This window comes from Xiphophorus couchianus, chromosome 12 (assembly GCF_001444195.1).
Source record: "Xiphophorus couchianus chromosome 12, X_couchianus-1.0, whole genome shotgun sequence".
Lineage (NCBI taxonomy): Eukaryota > Metazoa > Chordata > Actinopteri > Cyprinodontiformes > Poeciliidae > Xiphophorus > Xiphophorus couchianus.
In genome coordinates this window covers 9,170,252-9,190,716 of record NC_040239.1, presented here as the reverse complement: position 1 = coordinate 9,190,716, position 20,465 = coordinate 9,170,252, and the positions used below count along the sequence as shown (strand labels likewise).

Sequence of the window (20,465 nt, the reverse complement as noted above, 5' to 3'; positions counted from 1 at the left end):
AATAAAGCAAAGTATCAGCACATGTCCTGAGAAACGCTGGCAAGCGTTCAGGTCAGGGTAGGTCTCATTCTTATCTGGCTTACTCTGAGGTAGGGAGGGACAAATAGCAGTCATTAATGCTCGGCCAGATCCTCCATGTGGGAACCATTCTGCTGATGATTAGTTCCCAAACAAACAGGGAAACAAACCACAACAAAATTGTGGAGAGGAAACTTCCCTGGTGTGACCTGTAGATATTGACATCATTTCCTAATGTCATCCCATTCCTGTAGCAACAATTCCTGATTGTGGAACAGACAGAAATCAACTACATTTTATAATAATAAAATAAAAAATAAAATCAGCTTTGTCACGCTTAGCCAGATCCTCTCTGCAAAGGAGGTGTAAGGAGGAACATCTGAGTGTGTGAGGGAAAAAAAAGAGATATGACCTGCGTCTGACCGCCCACTTCCCTCAGCAATCATTTACAAACACACTAATCAATGACAGCTGTCTTGATGGCAGATGAAAAGACTGTGCGGGGAACATTAACACCACAGGCTTCCGGGCCTCATGTTCTCTTATCCTGCCTTTTAGAGCATCTATCTCTGAACAGACAGTTAAAAAAAACAGAGGAGGAGTGGAAGAGGAAGACAGAGACATGGAAGAAGGACAGACAGACGCAACATCTTCCTTCTGAAACTCCTCGTTGGTTCCTGACTAGAACAACAACTAGAACGAAAACACCTATCTAAATTTCTTCTCTTAATTTTTGGCGAACGCAAAGATACAGTATGTGCTGGACAGTAAAGCTAAATTTCTAAGCTGCCAACTTCCTGTTAATTCCGCCACCGATATTGTTTTCAATTCCTTATTGTAAAAAACGATTTTCATATATTTTACTGGGATTTTGAAGTTATAGACTGGCAAAAAGTAGTTAATAACTTTGAAGGGAAACAATAAAGATAGAAAGTTTTTAAATTAAATAAAATCTTAAACATGTGGTGTGCAATTGTATTCACATCACATGAATACATGATATTTTTGATATCCTTAAATTAAAATCATCTTTGTTTCTGGTTTCTTCAAGGAGAACCAAAACCAAGGACACCAAACAGTAGGAAGTCATATTGACGTTTAAAGCAGAGTTTGTCTGAAATCTAGAAATGCTGAGATCAAGACACCAAGACAGGTCAGCTAAATCAAGAGAGGTCAAGCTAAATAAATTGAAAGATCCAAAAAAGAGAGTATTAATCAGAAAAGCAGCCGAGAGACTGAATGGGTTTCTCCAGAGAGTCACAGCTGCTGACTAAACAATAATTATTAAAGTATTTAACAAATCTGGTCAATATGGAATAGCGACAGAGAAAGACGTAGTTGAGAAAAAATCCTCGTAGATCCAATTTGCTGTTTAACAAAAGATACAAAAAACCTGTAGAAGAAGCTCTGGACAGATGAGACCAATCTTTTGGCCTTAAGTACTATGTGACAGAAAAGTAGGAACTGTACATCACCCTTAACACACAATTTTTATTCTAAAACATGGTAAAGGAGCCTAATGCTGTGAAGAAGTTGTTGTTTGTTTGTCTGTTTCAGAAAATACAGCAAAACTGTTAATGGAATAATGGAAGACAGAACAATCCTGGAAGAAAACCTGCTAAAGACTGCAGACATGAGCTTGGGGTGGAGGCTCACCTTCTAGCAGGACTCTAATCCTAAACATACAGTCAGATGAATAGGTCAAAGCACGATTCAGGTCTTTCAATGGTTTAATCAAAGTCAGGATGTAAAGTAAAATTGGATTTTGAAGGAAGACTTGAACATTGATGTTTACTGATACTCTCCATTAAATGTGACTGAGCATGAGGAATTTTGCTGAAAAATTAACCAAAGTCCCAGTCTGTTGATGTGCAAAGCTGGCTGACTCACCCCAAAAGACTTGCAGCTGTAAGAAGGTGTACCAGTAAAAGGTACTGGCATGCAAACGTTTTTTTTTTTTTTTTTTTCAAATTTTAATTTGCAGGCTAGTTTTGTGGGGTGGAAAAGTCTGTTTGACTTTGGAAAAATTTGAAATTTACTTTGTGAAGTAATTCATTTTGCCTGTGCATCAAAAGCTAGGAATTGCAGGTCTGTCATGAACAGAAAAAATCACAATGGTGCATTCTCTGTGTCTAATTTTAAAATAAAATGGGTGATGAATAATTGGTCATTGTACAAACTGAAGTATGCTTTTTGTGTAATTTGTAGATGACATTTCAGGCCTTAAAGAGAAGACAAAGTTTGTTCTCAGCATATTTCAGCAGCCTCTATGCATGGTGGGATGAATATGGTTACATTAACTGTTAAATATTTAATGTAACTACTGTACATCATGGCACTCATCCAACTATGAAGGGAGCAGCCAGCTGGAGTTGTATATGAAATGAAACTATGGGTGATGAATGGTCATGTGATTGTCATGCACTGATTACGGCATCAGTTCCTGCTATATGTGCAAGTTCCTGTTTAGAGGAGGATTTGTCTGTGATTTTTGGATAATTGCCCTGATGCAGAACCCAAGTGTTCTTGAACTTAACATCATAAAATGACAGCCGAACGTTTTCCTCTGGGATTTTCTGGAGAAGCGCCGAGTCCATGGGTCCGCCAGTTATGAGTCATTATGGTGCTGACCACTCTGGGCATGATGTTCTTTTTGTCAGTTTCATATCAAATGTAACATGACACACGCCAGACAAAACACACACCGGGCAAAATACACTTCACATTCTATATATTCTCTCAAAGGTCTCATGACAATGAACAGCTTGTTTTTTTTGTTTTTTCAAAATTTGATTTTACCTGAGAAATCCATGATGGATGCTTTTTCTGTCTATTCTTTTTTTCTCAATATTGAATTATGTACATTGACCACAGCTCAGGCAAATGAAGTCTGAAGATGATGTTCTCACTTTTTTCTGACCTTCAGGTGAGTCAGCAGTTCTCTATTGGAGTAATTTTGGGACTTTGACTTCCTTTTAATCGTTTCTCTATTTGCAGATAGTGTGATACTGTTTGTTGCCTTTTTGGTTTTCTTGGCTTACTTCAAGTTGTCTTTGCAGTTCTAATTTATTGTTTCTAGCAGTCTGACTCTAATCAGACGTGGGTGCGGCTAGTACGACTGGACCAATGAGGTTCATTACCTCATGATTGGACAAGAATCACTGTTGTTTTGTTACACTGGGCAAATTCGGTTTGCATAACTGTTATCTCATAATAAATTATATCATCATTTTAAAAACTGCATGTCGTATTTCTACAGGATATCCTATATTTCAGGTAAAATTTTGCTTTATGATCTCCTCCCAACCTTCCAAAATAGAAGAAATCTGTATGGGGACAAATACTATTTCACAACAACACAAATGAAATATTTTATTGTTGAAACTTCAGCAGCTGCTCTTTGTTTATTTCCAAATCAGAATTTTATTGAAAGGTTTAAAACGTGAGATTATATAATATCATATTAAATTAGCTCATTTTTTCCTGGGCCACTCTCTAGTCTGCTCAGTTTGTGCATTTATTGTTTCACGATCTTCATGTTCCTGTTTTATGCTTTTCATAAAATTTTATGCAGCTTCATTGTTGCTGGGGAATCAATACAATAAAAGCAGTTAATGATGAAGTGAGTAATCAGCCAGGGAGAACCTCATCCACACAAACGCTCACACACAAATCCCAGTCATTCGTCACCTTCGCATTCTCAAGACCTGTGAATGTTTGAACTCTCTCCAAGAATCTAGAATGGGGAGAAAACGGCAACAATACTGGACCCACTCTGATAATCTTTTATCAGAGTGGGTCTCTGAATTTGTGGCTCAGGAATTCTCTGTGGCATAATGCGATCCAGCTTTGGGAAACAAGTGGAAAATGCCTGGAGGCCAAAAACAACTAATGAATGCTTACGTGGGGATGTCTGGTGCAACACATGTTTGGAGAAGGCTGCTACTGAGAGAGCTCTGATGAGTGGTGCTTAATTCCATAATCTACTTATTCTGTGATGGAAAAAATGTGTTACTGATCTCAAACGTTTGGCAGTTTAAAAACCTGAGATGAGTTTTATTATCGTAAAAGTCTATTTTGGAAACTACTGAAGTTATAAGCCAACAACCACTAACTCCACGGAAAATGAGGACAGATTGGTCATGTCCTTGATATTTACTCAGAGAATTTTTGTTTGTTTGTTTGTTTTGTTTTGTTTTTATTTTTGCCTTCTTTTAAAAAAAAAACTGTGCATGAACATTTTAAAATGGGGTATTTTCTTATTAAGACAATGAAAAAAGTAAAAAATATCAACTGTAAACGTAAAAGGAAACTTTCTATCATTTTGAAAATTCAAAAGAAGACTGAAAATACATAGAAATAACATTTTTCAAATGAATCCCTTTTTTCACATTGATGAAAAACACAAATTGTGTCACATTTTTCTTTTATTTATTCGTTGTTAAATCTAATTTGTATTAGTCTGGAGCTAAGTAGATAAAAAACAACTACTTATTTAAAGTGGAATAAAAAAGACCACAATATTCAATTCTTGTTAAGTTCAAATAGTTAAGATGTTTAATCTGTTACAACCCTCTGTGGCCTATGTTCTTCTTTGTTCTTTTAAAAAAAGGTTTTTACTTTAGAGAAAAACCTTTTTCAAATGAAAGCTGGGGTATTGCGTTGTTAAATGTGTATTGTATTTTTTTTAATGGATAAAAGTTTCTGTGGGTCGTTGAATGGCAAGACAACTTATATAATAGGAATATTTTGGATGTCTTAGAATTTATAGCATCAATGGTATCAGTAGTAAAAATTTTGAAACATTTTGAAATGATCCAATTCTAATTTTAATCTCAGATTTTGGAGGGAAAAAAAGTCAGATTTTTTTCTCAATGCCCACAATCTCTTCATTCCTTTCTAAATAATCTTTTATTTCATTCCTACTTTGTTTAGTAGGAAGAAATAATCTTGATCATTTCAGTCTAAATAGGTCTAATATGCAGCCCAAAAAATTAAAACAGAAACTTACAGCTTTGAACATTTTCGACGTTTAACTTCATACTACAATCTCCTTTTTGTAACCTCTACAAATGTATATTTATATTAAGATGAAAGCGATTCGACTTTTCTTAAAACTAATTGCCATACTGAACTTCCACTCCACGCCACTAGAGAGAGACACTTTCCTTTTGACCGATAAATGTGTCATGGGCTGCAAGTTTGTTGTGAAAGGAAGCAGTACGAAAAGTTATGCTGCTAGCTTACAGCCGATCAGAAAAAGGCCACTATGAAAGACAGATAGAACAGGTGTTACAGTGATAACACATAAACACTGGTCGATAAAGCCGTAGGAAATAGTCTATTTTAATCCCTCTCATATGCTGTTTTGAGGCTCGGCAACAACAAGCAGTCATGAACGAGAATTTTGATCGAGCTCCTGGAGCCGGGAGAACCCGTGGAGCTCCTGCGGATCCCGCGCTGGCAGTTAACGCCAGAGATGGTGACGCTAAAGCCTCGGTGCTCAACCAGAGAGAGCCGCTGAGGCAGCCGCGGTCAGTCCCTCCTTTCCCGGAGAGCAGCATCAACGCGACCGCTGGATTACCCGGAGGAGGTGGGAGCTAACATGGCTAATGTAGCTACTTTCAGATTCGTTTCGTGCAAAATGATGTTTCGAAATACTTCATGAAGGATATATGTGTTCGCAAAAATACTCTGTCAGACATTTGAGGCAATTTGATTATTCTTAACCTAAACCCGAAGTTGTTGTTCTTGCCCCTTTTAGGTGGGAGTTGCGACATGTTCTGTTATTTCATGGTTGCTAATACACAGCTAATAAAAGCTGTTGCTCAGCTGTCGCCCCTATTTAAGTGCCAACAGTGAGGCTGCTTACAAAGCCGAAAGTTATCTGAAGAGCTACTAACTGATAATATGAAGCTAACCTAATTTTATGATGACAACACTGAGCACATGATTTTCCTTCAAAGGTGGGCTAGTTTGCTTTACTTAAAAGAAAGGTTAAAAAGTAGCAGTGCTATTGGTATATGGCATCCCAACAGACATATCTTTTCTTTGTATTTATTTAAGAAAGATCATACTTGGAAACAAAAATGTTATTTTTTAAGGAATAATTGCAGGAGACGATTATCTCTGACAGATTTGTGTATTTATTTTTTGTTAAAAATAAGTGTCCAGTTTTTTCTTTGTCTTTTCGTAGATCTTTTCAAGAAAAAATGTAGAAATCATACTAAATATTCAGGCCAATTAGGACTTAAGTATAAAGAAATTGGATGTGGTTATAAGATTTCTCTGTTCACATTTCAAGTGTATTAATAAATTGTGACCTAAAAAGAGTCTGACCCAATCACAGTATCAGATGTGATCATGCAGATGTAAGTGCCCTGTTTCAAATCAGTATGAGTACCCTCTGAACTTGTTCATATTTTAGTCGACGAATCCTGTACTTTTGCATAGTATTTGATGAATACTGGTAGAGGTAAACCTGTTCTGTAAGAACACCTTCTTTCCCCTGCAACACACAGAGACAGTGCAATTACTGCTCCTGGCCTCGCAACCAGTTCATGTTGTTACAGTACCACACTTAAGAACCCTTGCTATTTTTGTCGAGCGAGCAGCTTCCATTTTATGTTTTGCTGTTACATATTTGTTTCTCCTTTCAGATTCTCGGACACTTGGCAGCCCTCTACAGAGCGTGAGCCCCGGCTATGCCTCTGTCCCCAGAGGGAGTAACGATGTGGACTCTGTGGTCAGGACATCGACGCTTTCAGCTAGCGCTCCAGAGTTTGTTCCCTTTGGGATGGGCTCATATGAAGTAAGAGAAACTTTTACAGCAGATTTTTGATATGTTTTTTGTTTTTTTTTATAAAGATACTCGGTCTAATATTAACGGTTTGAATGTTTTTTATTGAATTTTTTTTAACAAGTTTCAATTTTTGTTAATTTGTACTTTGTGAATTTGAATTAAATATATTGTTTGGACGTGCTACCGCTTATTACTCCTGGTGTTAATGATTTTTATATCTCTTAATTAATCCATTGGTTTTTTGTTTAGGAGCTGGGGTATTATGATGACAGTGAAAGCTACAGTGAAAGCTACTACAGCGACTCCTCATTGGCTGATACAGTCACAGATTTCCTTGCTCACCTGAGCTCCTCTCCTGGCTCCTTCGAGTCCGACGTTGAAGAGATCACCAGTATGCTTAATTCCTGGGTCACCACAGAAGACCTGCTGAAGGAGCTGGTGGAGCTGATCTTTACGCAGGTTTGGCAACTTTCAGTTTTCTTCTGTTTTTTCGTAATCAAGTTACATGTTTACAGATTCGGCTTGTCTGTTAAGATATTGATACGGATGTATTTGGTGTAGCTGACCCAGTTTTTGTCTCTTTATCTCAGTCTACTGCCATCCCAAACTTTTCCTACACCGGCGCCAGGCTTTGTAATTACCTGTCCCATCACCTCGCCCTCTGCCCACAAAGTGGAAACTTTCGTCGATTGCTTTTGCAACGGTAAATATGTTTCTGTTTTTACATTGCCCAAATTGAATGTAGATGTCATCTTGAAATGAAATCAGGATATGTCGTTTTTATATGTCTAATATTACAAAAAGACAGGGGAGATGCTTTGATTAGAAATAATTTTAGTAACACACAGCAAAATATAAATGTTGTATAATATATAATTGTTTATATTATTAACACAGATATTTTTTTGTTTTTCTGTTGTAGATGTCAGACGGAGTACGAACAAAGAAATGTAGCCATACGAGGAAGTCCAGAGGCTCAGAAGAAATTTCACTCCTTTGTGTTATTTCTGGGGGAGTTGTATCTAAATTTGGAGGTAGGAACATACTTCTTTTGCTTCGCTGTATTTACATTTCTACTTTAAATGTCATCGTCATTAGAAATGTCCCTTTTAATGATGTTTCTTGTTTAGGTAAAAAGTGGAAAAGAAGCTCCGAACAGAGCAGATATTCTCCTTTTGGCTCTTAAAGACCTGCTGGAAAGTCTGCTTTCACATCCTGTCGACGCAAATCTCATCTGTGCCGTCAAGCTGCTAAAGGTTTCAGAATTATCTTTGACATGTTTTGGAGATTTTTGATTAGTAAAAGTGTTTTTAGTGTTACGTGTGGCACTTCAAAGGGAGATAAGCATGTTTTTGGCTTTTTAGTTGACTGGTTCAATCCTGGATGACGCCTGGAAAAAGAGCGGGAAACCACACATGGAAGAACTGGTCCGAAGAATCGAAACTGTTCTCCTGGACGCTACATGCAGCAGGTGTGTATATTACCTGTAACTCAAAGACTTTTATTAATTTTTGAATGTTATATAGGATAAATCTACCAATAAACCTGCAACTGATGGTTGAATACTACCTAATCCAAAATCTTTGAAAGAACAATTTGTTTGATGTATTCCTTTTTTTTTAGGTAATCTCAGTTCCATATTTGTTTTTAAGAGCACATGTCTGTAGCAAGCTGGGCATCAGTTAGCAGCCGGGAAAAACTCAGCAGTACAGAAAGACAGTGCACTGAGCGTCTTCAGTAAAACCGTTTAACTGGTTTTCCTCAGGGACGTGAGACAGATGCTCCTGAAATTAGTGGAGCTGCGATCCAGTGACTGGGGCAGAGTCTCTTCTGCTGCCGCTGCCAGTAACGCCACACCAGACAACGACCCCAACTACTTCATGGTCAGTGTCAAGACCTAACGTCAATATCAGCTTTTATCGTTTATTTGATTTGTGGACAATCTCCAGTTTTTGCAAACCCGCTAAGATGCTGATGCTGATTTTAATCAGAGTAAAAGTTGTTGTTTTTTTTCTGGTCTTCCTGCTGTGAGTGATAATTAAATATTTATACAAAGACAAGAAGCAACAATACACTGAGAGATAGAGAGTGATTGCTATAAAACAGGGTTTTGTGCATATTTCACAGAGTTTACCAAAAGGTTACCAGAATCTTCAAAATCCATCACATTCCATGACAGAGTTGAAGAACTTGACATATAACTTTGCTTTACTGCATTCAGCCTTCCTGTTATCTGCTGAAGGCTCCGTTTTCTATTTTGGCAGCTGAAATGAACATCCAACATGGCTTCTGTAAAAGGAAAAACAAAGAAATACAAAAATACAGGTTACTTTTAAATAGCCTCACACATTTTTGTTTCGTCTGACTTTCTTATTAAACAGTGACACCAACAATAGCTATCTTTGAGTCTTTTTTCTTTAGCTAAAGTGTGTTTTAACCCTAACCCTAACAGTTAAACACCAAAGAGTGTTTTTTGTCAGCAACCTGATGGGTTTAGAATGAGGTGTTCACTGACCGGAAAAAGATCAGGCTTTCCAGTTTCAGATTGGGTGATTTAGTTGAAGTTCTACATCTTCATATGCCTCTTCCTCGGTTGTTCTTTTCGATTAAGTGTTTTGTTTTATGCTCTTCAGAATGAACCTACCTTCTACACTGAGGACGGTACACCCTTTACAGCAGCAGATCCCGGTGAGTGTATGGATCAGTTCTCAAAATATGCAAAAACCGATTATAACCAAAACACCAAAAGTAATTAAATGTTTTATGGTTTGCTAATATACACATAGTAAACCTGACAAATGGTGTAAGGTTAAACGTTTAAGGTCAAGTTTAACTATGTCCAATAACTCCTGATCCTCAAAGGGCTTTACAAATATCTAAAATAAATACAATACATGGGAGGAATACAATAAACACGTTAAATGAGAAATTGGAACACAATTCAATAATACAATTAAACCAGACATTTACTTATATATTTTTTTCTTGCTTTTAATATTTAATTTCCTGAGCTTTAGTTATCTGAAGCAGAACTGGCGGGTCCGATCTAACTAAAACAATCAGCATTTGTGCTGATTGTTTTAGTGATAGAAGTAAAAATGAGAAGGAAAGGAGAAAAGGAAAGACAAATATCATAACTAGCTTTCCTAATATTTTGCAGCCTCAGACATTTACTGCAAACACTTTGCTAGGAGTGGACATATATGATTTTAAAAAGTTGCATTGCCAGACTTTTCCCCCCTCTTTCAGGTAAAGATGAAAACGCTGAATCAAGTTAAATAAGTTGCTTCAAAAGCAGTTTTATACTAATGACACTTAAAAGTTGGCCTTTTCTTTAGCTGTACCAAATGTTTAATCTTCAAACTTTGGTTGCTTGGTTGAGTTACTGACTAGGAAGCCACAGACTCAAATAGGATCATATACTGGTAAAATAATCATGGATAAATGTAAATTATATTTATTAAGGAAATAATAATATATAATATATATAATATACATATATTTCACTGAGCAGAGTGAAAAGAACTTCTTTTCACTCTGCTGTTTTGTTAGTCCTTCCTTAAATTCTGCACTTTAATCGTTTTGCGAAAAATGGATGAGAACTATGCAGAATTAAGTGTTAAAGAAGTTTAAAGTTTTGCAATAAAATTTGTTCGGCAACCCTGCTGTTGATTTTGGTACTGAACAACACTGGTCACTAACAAACCCAAATGATTAGACTTGTAAGTTCTCTTTTGAACAATAATAATAATAATTTTTTTAAGTGAATTGAGCATTTTTATTCTAGGTGTATTTAGTATTACTAATAAACAATAAATTGGATTCAGCTTGGCGCTTCTCTTCTGCTCACTTTGCTTTAGCACAGCCACACTTCTGTCTCAGTCTCTGTCTCCTAAAAGTCGCTCTGTCGGTTTTCACAGAATACGCTGAAAAATATCAAGAGCTCCTGGAGAAGGAAGACTACTTCCATGATGCTTATGGCGAAAACGGCAATGAAGAGTAAGTAACCTTTATTAATATAAATGCTACGATAGTTCAGATCCTTTTAGCTAGTTGGTTTGGTCAGACAGAAGTTCACATATGCTTGTGAGGGTTAATGCTATGCTTAGTTTGGGATTCTGATCATTTATTTGATTCTTTCTGCATTTAAATTAGACTTGCAATAAATAACTTCCCCCTCAGGTCAGCAGAGGGTCAAAATCAGATACACAGTCTTAGATAGACGTGTACAAACTTACTGTTGTTTGCATAAATGTTCTTTAGCAAATTTCAGAGAAGCCACACTTTTGTAGAAATCAAAATATCACCCTAAAGGTTTCATCCTGCTTGTTCATCTTTGGTCATGTGACTGTGAGGTAACATCATCAGACACATGAAGTCACATGACCGACTGTAAACCCGTGGGCCCCTGAGCTTGGCAAATGTTTCCAAGTGACCCACAATGCAGCAGAGTCTGTCCGGTCTCAGATCCAGTTTAGTCAGCAGCTGAGTGTCAAAGGGCTTTAGTCGCTGCCATTCTCCCTCCCAAAACTGTGTCTGTGACCCTGTTTTTCGGTTTTTGCTCAAATACTACGTACTTTTTTGTAACAAAACAGTTAAAAATACATATTTTGTCATTTTAATTGATTTATTATTTTTACAGGTACGACATCGAGGACGAGATGGATCCAGAGATCGAAGAAGCGTATGAGAATTTTTGTTTAGAGTCCGAGATGAAACGGCAGCAATGACACGACCAGGGTTGTCAATGACATTTAACAAGGATAATACTGTACTCTTCCAAATTTCATTACAAGAATGTTGAAAAGCAAAGGATACTAACATCAGGATAAGCTCACATCTTTATTTTCCCTGCGAACAAACCTCCTTTTAACAAAGAGCTGTTTATAGTTGCACTTCTGAAATTTTCTTCAGTCTGCATTCATTAGAAAGTGGGACAATCAGTGGGATAGCTGTTCAAAATGTTGACTACTACGTCTTTTGTTTTTGTTTTGCTGTTTGGAATTTCTTCCTGGAGCTGCTTTTCTTTTCAACCAAATGCCAAGAGGGAAATAGTGTGCTGTGGACTTTTTTAGAGTTAAGACTTGAATGAAAGATTTGTTTTTAAATATGTTCGTATTTTCTTAAATACTAATTATTGCCAGACATCATACGGTAATCCATTCTCCTTGTTTAAAAATGCACTATTGATGGATGAGGCGGAAGATTTATTACATATCCACATAAAGTACAAAGATGATGCAGCCTTTATCTCCACTATTGCAATGTGGTGCATTGTAAAGTTGCCAATATTAAATATCTTCACATGTTTATCTGGCTGAAGTTCTCTTGAATCACACCCAGATCTTTATAAACAGTTCGTTTGCAGCTTCTACAAATATGTAACGGTTGTTTCACATAGAACCTCATTTTAAATTTTATTTTCTTTTAAATACTTTTCAAAGTTAAACCTTAGGAAAACCTGTAGAAAATGATCCAAAGTTTTCAGAATGCTGTTCATTTTAAATAGTTGGTTTCCTGAATATTCGGTCAAATATGTACAGATCCTGCACGTTTTGGCGATGTGGCCCAAATTCTTGGTCAGCTCAAGACTGAAAGACTGTTTACCAGCAATCCACACATAACATGTAAACGAATGTTATTTTATAGTTTGTACATATTATTTATAGTAATGTTTGCTTGCAATAAATTCTTTATAATGTGGGCTGTTGTATTTTTCTTAATTGCTTTATTTTTAGTAATTTGAAAGGTAGATCAAAATGTCTTGAACTATAAAGTTCAGATTTATATGACGACTACCTTGGCCAAGGTCTCTTCCTGGTAAAATACAGCTTTAAAAGAAAGTGTGCCAGATTTGTCTAAGCACACGACTTCCAGTATAGAAACATACAGCAGTAGGATGTGCAATATTTATTCATTCATGGCTGAATCTTAAAACATTTTTGGTTTGAGACAGTATAAGAAATTCTTAAACATTTTTGGAAATGTGCATGTTTACATTTCAAGCTTTCAACGGAACCTATTTCTTTGTTCTAGTCAAACACTGCCACCTGCTGGTAACAAAAAATAATGACGTCCTCCCCAAGCGATTATTTATAATGTTTGATGAGGTCAAACATTATAAACATTATGTCTGTCCATGCATGGGTTCTCTCTGGGTACTCTTGCTTTCAAAAACATGTCTGTTCTCTGCATATTATGCAGGGTGTAAGAGATCATTGAGTTTATTTTAATTGTTTTTTCCTGGCAGGAACGTAAGTTTTAAGCACAGTTTGTACATTTATAACAGGGTAGTGGTTGGGGCCATTCCAAAAATGTTAACATTTTCCTTTTTTCAATCAGTCCCAGTTAACACAAGGCATTCTGGAGCTCTGCAGGGTTTAAGGAAAGCTGCGCAGTTGGGCATGTTGGAACACCTGTAGTCTTTCTCAGAAGTGATTAAATCTTTCAAATCATGGTCTGTTTTTCTCCTCCAGAGGAAACAACTCCAGCTTTTTGATCATCTTTGCCTTTGTCAAAGGTAAGGAATTTTTGTGTTCCTTCAGACACAAAAATGAAAAACAATGTCCTGTTGGAAGACCAAGTTCTGTCCAAGTGTCAACCAAATCCAGGAACCACCACCACAAAGCAATTACCTATTTGCTTTGTCAAATCCAGGTGCCAATTTAGCTTTTGGACAGGCAGTGTGCTTGAAGCTGTATATTTAATTTTCACTTTATATGGATTAAAGAAAATCCACAATAATTCCAAACTTGTCCACCAATGCTGGTGACACAATCAGTCCACTCTGAAAAATAACAAATAAAACCCTAAAAGTCCAGAATCAATGTCTTGCACCAGCACCAAATTGACATATAAACAAATGAAAATACAAATATTAAAAACTCTCATTTATGCTTAAAATAGAGAGAGCCCAATGTATTTTTGGTGCTTAGAAGTTCAAAGCGCAGCATAGCTCTCTTACAAGAGAATATTTGTGGCTTGTTGTTGAGCTAAGAGGAATGTTATTCTAATCTTCCTCTCAGTAAAGCCGACCGCTAAAAATCTTCAAGGCCTCTTTATGCCAACATGACAACTTTCCAAACATAAACCAATGCAGAGACAAAGGAATCCATTCTCTTTTAATAAAGAAAAGACATTGCAAAACAGCTCATAAGCCAACATGGTTCCATATAGAAGCAGACATGCACTTCACACTTATAATGTGTCGTTGGTGCTCTTCCACATAAGCAAGCAAAAACAAAACAGAACGGTTTCCACCGCTATTGACCTCAGCTTGGCGGTGAGGTCCAGTTCTGCAAATGCGGGGGAATCTTTTTTGTTGCTTTCAAAACCAATTTCTAAGCAATACTAATGGTGAAATGTTCACATGTGGTATAAAGTTTAAACAATATCTTTTTTCTTTTGCATTTTAAATCTATCTTGTTGATACTGATATACTGTAAGGTAAAATAAGATGGATTAAAGTTAAATGTGCACATCTGTCAGTTGTTACAGTTTTTCTGGAACCCTCACCCCCATGTCTGTCTTCAATTTTTAAGCCAACATTCAGTTGTAGTTTGTCTAAACCACAGAGCAAATAGGGCTCACTGTTATGCTGCAGTGTTTTATACAGATGTTCTTATTCTAAAGAGAGAAACAGAACCAAAGGGGAGTTACATGTGAGGTCATACAAACTGCCTGCTGTGGAGGAAACTCTCCTCACACTCCTGATATCACAATCTGCAAAGCACAGTTGTAAATGGATAACTGGTCAAAATGAAAGCATCAGCTCAGCATTTGCAACATTTGTTCCTTCAGCTTTTTTAGAAAATAAATACACTGTGCATTTAAGTCAAAACCACAAACTGAAACTGAATGTAAACTCTGCTCATTGCTACGCAGTCTGTGCAGCTGGTGAATTGTGAAACGTCAACGCTGCTGCATGTGATGCTGAGGCTAACGAAAAAAAAGAAGAGATACCAACAGGATGAACAACAGGCGTAGATACTCAATGCTCAGCACATCAGAGTAAAAGAGGGATTAGCTGTGTGTATGTGCGTGGGTGTGTGTGTGTGTGTGTGTGTGTGTGTGTGTGTGTTGTGTTCCTGTACATTTCCATTCATTTCTCCACAGTGTGCAGCAAAACAGGAATGCCTTCCTGAGAGAACATTCCTTCAAAACATTTCCAAATCAGCTAATTTTCATGCAGTTTTGTTTCAATAGTGTGAGTTTAAAATATCTGAGCTCTTTTTCACACATATACTGTAAGTGTTGCAATGCATAAAAAATAGAGGTGACTGTTGATTAAAAATGTAACACCTTAAACTCCACCTCTGCATTTGTCTGCGTTGCGATATTTCTGTAGCTTTGCTCTGAACCTTTAGATTTTGGTCAGCTAAATCTAAAGGTTTAACTGACCATTAGGTTAAAAAAGTTCTAACAGAAGTAGAAATTGAGACAGCAGATAGTGATGTTTTTTTTAAAAATAAGATGGTTCTGTTTTTTTATTATTTTTAAAAGTTTCATATTAAGACTGGAAATGTCTGAAACTTGCCAACCGTCCAGCCAACCGTCAAGCCTTCTATTTGTCGTATCCGCTTAGTCTGTGCAGGGTTGAAGAAGGAGCACATCCTTCTACATGTTGGACATTTTGCACATTTACACATCTAACTCTAATGCCTTGTACTGAGCTTTCATCTGATACAACTATACAAAGAATTATTGTGGAGTGAAATTAAAATAACACGCAATTTTCACAAGAAACCTGCTCTACCCCACACCAAAATAAACCCAGTCCAACCAACTGTCTTTGGTACTCTTTCCATTAGTAAATAAATTCCTCCTGCATGGTTTTTAATCTAAGCATAAATGCAGCTGTTCTGTGAAGGCATCAGGTGTTTTTTAGAGAACATTAGAGATAAACAGCATCATGAAGATGAAATTATGAACAGTTCAAAGCAATGTAAAAAAAAAAAAAAAAGCTCTGGATATTTCATGGAGCACTGTCGAAATATTTATCTGAAAAAGTGTCACAAATGCAAACTCACCAGGAAAAGGCCATCCACTGAAAGTGACAAGCCAGGAGAATATAGGATTAATCAGCGAGATGTTCATGGAAATTCTGGAGATCCTGTAGATATTCACAGCTCAGTCAGAGGAATCTGTTTAATGATCCGAGTGTGTTAAAAAAAAAATAAAAAAGCCCATGTCATGTTTAAAGTTTGACACAGGCCGCGTAAAAAGTGGGAGAAGTTGTTTTGGTTAGATGAGACCAAAATGAAACATTTTGGGACACAAAAACAATGGTAGAAAGCTAGAACTTCCCTGCTTAAACATTCTTCTTGTTGACACATGGTCCATTGTTCTGTGGGATGCTTTTCTTCAACAGCAACAGGAAAGCTGATCAGAGCTGAAAGGTCTATTACTGCAGCTATGTACAGAAAAATCCTGAAAGAAAACCATTAGAGGTGGGAAAAGACCCGAGTCTGGGGCAAAGGCTGCCCACCAACGAGACAAAGAGTCATTGAAAATGGTTGTTTGCACAATTCATCCAAATTGACTTCTGTAAATTGACTTTTAAAGGTGAATAGGAAAACCAATCAGTCTGTAGATGCCCATAAACAAATACCCAAAAGACAAGGCACAAGTTGGCTCCTCCATGTATTTCCTTGTGGGGATTAAATATAAGTAAAGGTTTTCAAACATTTTGAAAACCAAATATATCCCAATAAAAAAAACGATGTTTGAGGTTATAATGTAACAAAAAAAAAGGCATTAACTTTTGTCAGGAACAGCAGATTCAAAAAATGAACCATGTCAGACAATATGCTGTCAGCAGCTAATAACACAGGTGAATAGGGTTCCATTTGAATTACAGAAGGAAGTGGGTTTTTTAAGGTCTCCAAACATCCTGACCAACATGAAGTTATTTTGGTTCCTCCTCAGAGGGGATTTTTGATGACATTCCAAGTGGCAAGCAAGAACAAAGTTTCCAGCCTAATCTCTTTCAGCATTCTTTCTACGATTCTTCCTCAGATTGTTCTACAGTATATGATTCAAGGAAACAGCCCTAAACAATGGTGCTGCTTTACGAAATAGTATTTCATATAGTAAGTACTATAGTAAGTACTGTGGATCTTTCTGAAAGAAGAGAGATTTGCCTCGCAGTTGAATTTGTGTGTTTTAGAGAAAGGTGAGTCAGTTTGTCTACATAAGATTCAGAAAATCACCTCAGCCTTTTCCAGGAACTGCTTTGCTAAACTTCCACACAAACACCAGGACTTACTCCTTTTGGAAAGCTCAAGGTCTTCTGTTCAGTCAATGACTAACATGTGAGTCACAACTGAAAAGAAAAAAAACAGAGTAGAGGGGAGGAGGGGTCTTCAGAATTAAGTAATAGTTGGACTTGGACCAATGATATTTTATGTGATTTTATTAGCAAGTAATCACAACTAATTGCTAGTTATTCTTCATATTACACAGTGAAGCAAACCTAGACCCATAACAATGAATTTCTAACCAGTTCTGGCTTCTCCTCCACTTTTGCTGACAGACGCTTGGCAGCTTCTCTAATCATTTTCAGTCTCATTTTTTCATCAAGTTTGGAAAAATATCCAATCTTGCTTTTCTAATGTCCCTGTTGTCCCATATTTTCTCTTATTGTTGTCTTTATGGTGCCACAAAGCTAAGCCCAAAAATAGTTCATACTCCTGACAGAGTTAAGTATAAAGTAATTTTTAAATTGTACCAAGAAGACAGGATGTAAAATTGATCATATCATAATATTACATAATTTTGTTTTCTTTTGTTTCAGTTCCTATCAGAAACAAAACTGGTTGGATAAAAACGATCTAAAATAAATAATCATTTGTGTCATGTCCAATCCTTATTGACAACTTTGTAAGGTTACATTGCTTTAAACTTTTGTAATACCTGTACGTAAAAACTTTAAACTAAATGTGCTTTAAATGTGTAAAGCTGAATTTAATTTCTAGTTTGCATTTATTTAAACAGGATTTTGTAGATTTTTATGTATACATTAATATAGTTAATTGTACATTACATAATTTTTGGCTCAGTTAAATGTCCAGTTTTAATAGGAATTCATAGTACATGTCACAGACTTATGCAGTTATTTATCTAAAATGTATTTTTTATATTATAAAACCAGTTAAAAATCTATGTAAAAGATATCTTCTGTTTTGCTCTTCTTAGGCAACACTGCCCTTAAATGATGGCATTTGTTTACATGCTTCTTTCATCTTCTCATCCCTGGATCTGTTGATATAGAGAACTCCTTAATTCTGTGTCTAATCCTCCCTTGGATTTTATTTCTGCTAAAAAGGGAATTTTCCTTCTCTATCTTTGTCTGCTACCCTTCTGTGTGTTTTTGAAGTGGGGGGTTCAGATTGCTCAGCTTTCTAACTGAACAGAGATTTTATCATGATTCATATCCTCAGTCTAAATCATGACTAAAAGTGAATTGCAGCAGAAACAACTTCAGTTCACAATGTATTCAAACTTCAGTGCTGTTGCAATGTGCTGGTAATATACAGCAGGAAGAAATAAGTATTTGAACCCCTACAGATTTTGTATTTTTTCTCTCTTGCTAACGGTTTCATTTTTGATTATAGACAGAACATCAACAATTATTAAGAAAAATGCATTAAATATTAAGTTAAAATTAGATCTTTATGTCATTAATTGAAATAAAAAAGAATTTTTTAAAAAATGTCTTCAAAATTATCAGAGGATGGGATAAACGTTTACCCCCAAAGTTGAACAGTTGGTACCACTGTTGCCTTGCAGTAAGAAGTTCATTGGTTCAAATCCCAGCATTGGACTTGAACATGTGGAGTTTACAAACTCTGACTTTCTTCCACAGTCCAAAAACATGACTGTTGGGTTAATTGCTCTCTCTAAATTGTCCTGAGGTGCGAGTGTGAATGGTTGTCTATGTTGTGCTGTGATGGACCTGTGACCTGTCCAGGGTGAACCCTTCCTTTCGTCCAATGACCACTGGAGATAGGCACCAGTCCCCCCACAACCCTGCAAGGATAAGCAGATACAGATAATAGATGGATAGATTAAAATTAGTCTGTTATTAATTCGGCAAAGCAGCCGGCAGGTGAATAAATTAGTGAATGTTCTCAAATCCTCTTACATTTCCAAAGAAAGTCTTTAAAATGTGTGGTGTGAAAAGCCTCTAGAAGATTAAATCCACTAAAATATCTGCAGTCTGTGATTTGATGTGGCCTGCTTGAAAGGGCGGGGTTGGAAAATGATGTTGTAATCTTCTTAGTTATTCAGCAGTCAAATTCACTGACCTCAAAGACAATGCCAAGTAAAAAGCTCCAAGACTGTTAAACTACAGTAGAAGTCAATTGGCGGCAGTCAGAGTCTGGGAGAGTGGAACAAATGTTATTAAATTTGACAGACAATTAAAGTAGCAATAAGACAGACCTTTAGATGTCGTGCTATGAGTTCATCTGCTATTTGAGTGATGAAATGCAAGGACTCAGTTTCCCTGCAATTTCAAAGTAAAAAGGCGCAAACTCATTGTTTCAAGACTGGCTTAAATTCTCCTGGTTTATTACTGTTATCTCATAAAATGCAGCACCTTTCAAAAGGATTCGTGGCCCTTGAAAGACAACTCACCTCACAGTATTACACAACCATGTAGCATCTGTTTCTGTTTTTTTCTAAACACTTCCCACCATAATTCTTCATTTGACCTATGTTGCCATCAAATTCCACAAGCGTAGATTACAATGAACTCTTTCTGTGTATGAAGCCACAGTGATGTCATGGAGGCTATTTTTGAGACTTCCTAAGAAGCCCACAGAAAAACACTAAAACCACTTTCAGAATCTGTGTTAAATCCTCCAGTATTGTTTTACTGGTAATTATGTGTGACGTCTGCAAAGAATTTATTACAAATGATGTTAAAACTGTTGCCAAAGAGTTATCTATAAATCTAATCTCATCTATCTAATCTAAGTTGCTAACACACAAGCCACTGGTATGTTATACAACATGCTGTGCTGACTGTGTCTGTTGAGCAACAAGTCCAGTTAGAGTTCTTTCCAAATTATTATTTTGAACTGGCACCACTAATTGAGAGTTAAATTTCACAGCCCCAGCTTTAGTTTAATGAAAGGTCTTACGTCAGTTGTTTTTCCAGCGAGAGGGAATAACTGTTGGTCTTTCTCACAGCATGTCACTCTACGTCATTGCATATGTTACTTAAATGGCTGTTTAACGTCCTATTATAGAGCTACTGCTATCTCACACCTGAAGCTGAACCAGAACTGATATCTGCAACATGACCATGACCCCCCCAAAATACCAATATAATCACAAAGAACTGACTGACACAGTAATAAATGGAAAGTTGTGGTGAAAATCAAAACCCAGATTTTTATCTCACTGAGAGCTGTGACACGTAACAGATTCTGTACAAGAAACCCCTTTAAGCATACTTCAAAATTACAAGTGAGGCAGATAAAAAATAATAATAATTTTTATAAAAATATCAGGAAGCAGGGCATCAATCAAGTAATTCTTGATCAAGTTCCCATGCTGACAAAAACTGGTAAAAGGCTGTAAGATACAAGAAGTGTTAAGATCAGTTTACCTTAATTTCTAATTTACAACACACACT

General features: G+C 36.5%; 1 protein-coding gene across 1 annotated transcript; it reads left to right on the top strand.

The window, feature by feature from the left end:
* Positions 1-5,213: 5,213 nt before the first annotated feature.
* Positions 5,214-12,524, top strand: paip1 (poly(A) binding protein interacting protein 1). The gene is made up of 11 exons (XM_028034580.1): positions 5,214-5,611; positions 6,678-6,829; positions 7,070-7,279; positions 7,411-7,523; positions 7,743-7,854; positions 7,951-8,076; positions 8,185-8,291; positions 8,586-8,703; positions 9,454-9,508; positions 10,741-10,819; positions 11,463-12,524. Exons 1-11 carry the CDS (start codon positions 5,413-5,415, stop codon positions 11,548-11,550), a joined length of 1,359 nt encoding a protein of 452 aa, XP_027890381.1. The 5' UTR covers positions 5,214-5,412; the 3' UTR covers positions 11,551-12,524.
* Positions 12,525-20,465: the final 7,941 nt, after the last annotated feature.

Coding starts and splice junctions, on each gene's coding strand:
- paip1 (XM_028034580.1), top strand. CDS start 5,413: ATGAACGAGAATTTTGATCGAGCTCCTGGAGCCGGGAGAACCCGTGGA. Junction 7,280..7,410: donor TGGAGCTGATCTTTACGCAG/GTTTGGCAACTT, acceptor TCTTTATCTCAG/TCTACTGCCATCCCAAACTT. Junction 8,292..8,585: donor CTGGACGCTACATGCAGCAG/GTGTGTATATTA, acceptor GGTTTTCCTCAG/GGACGTGAGACAGATGCTCC.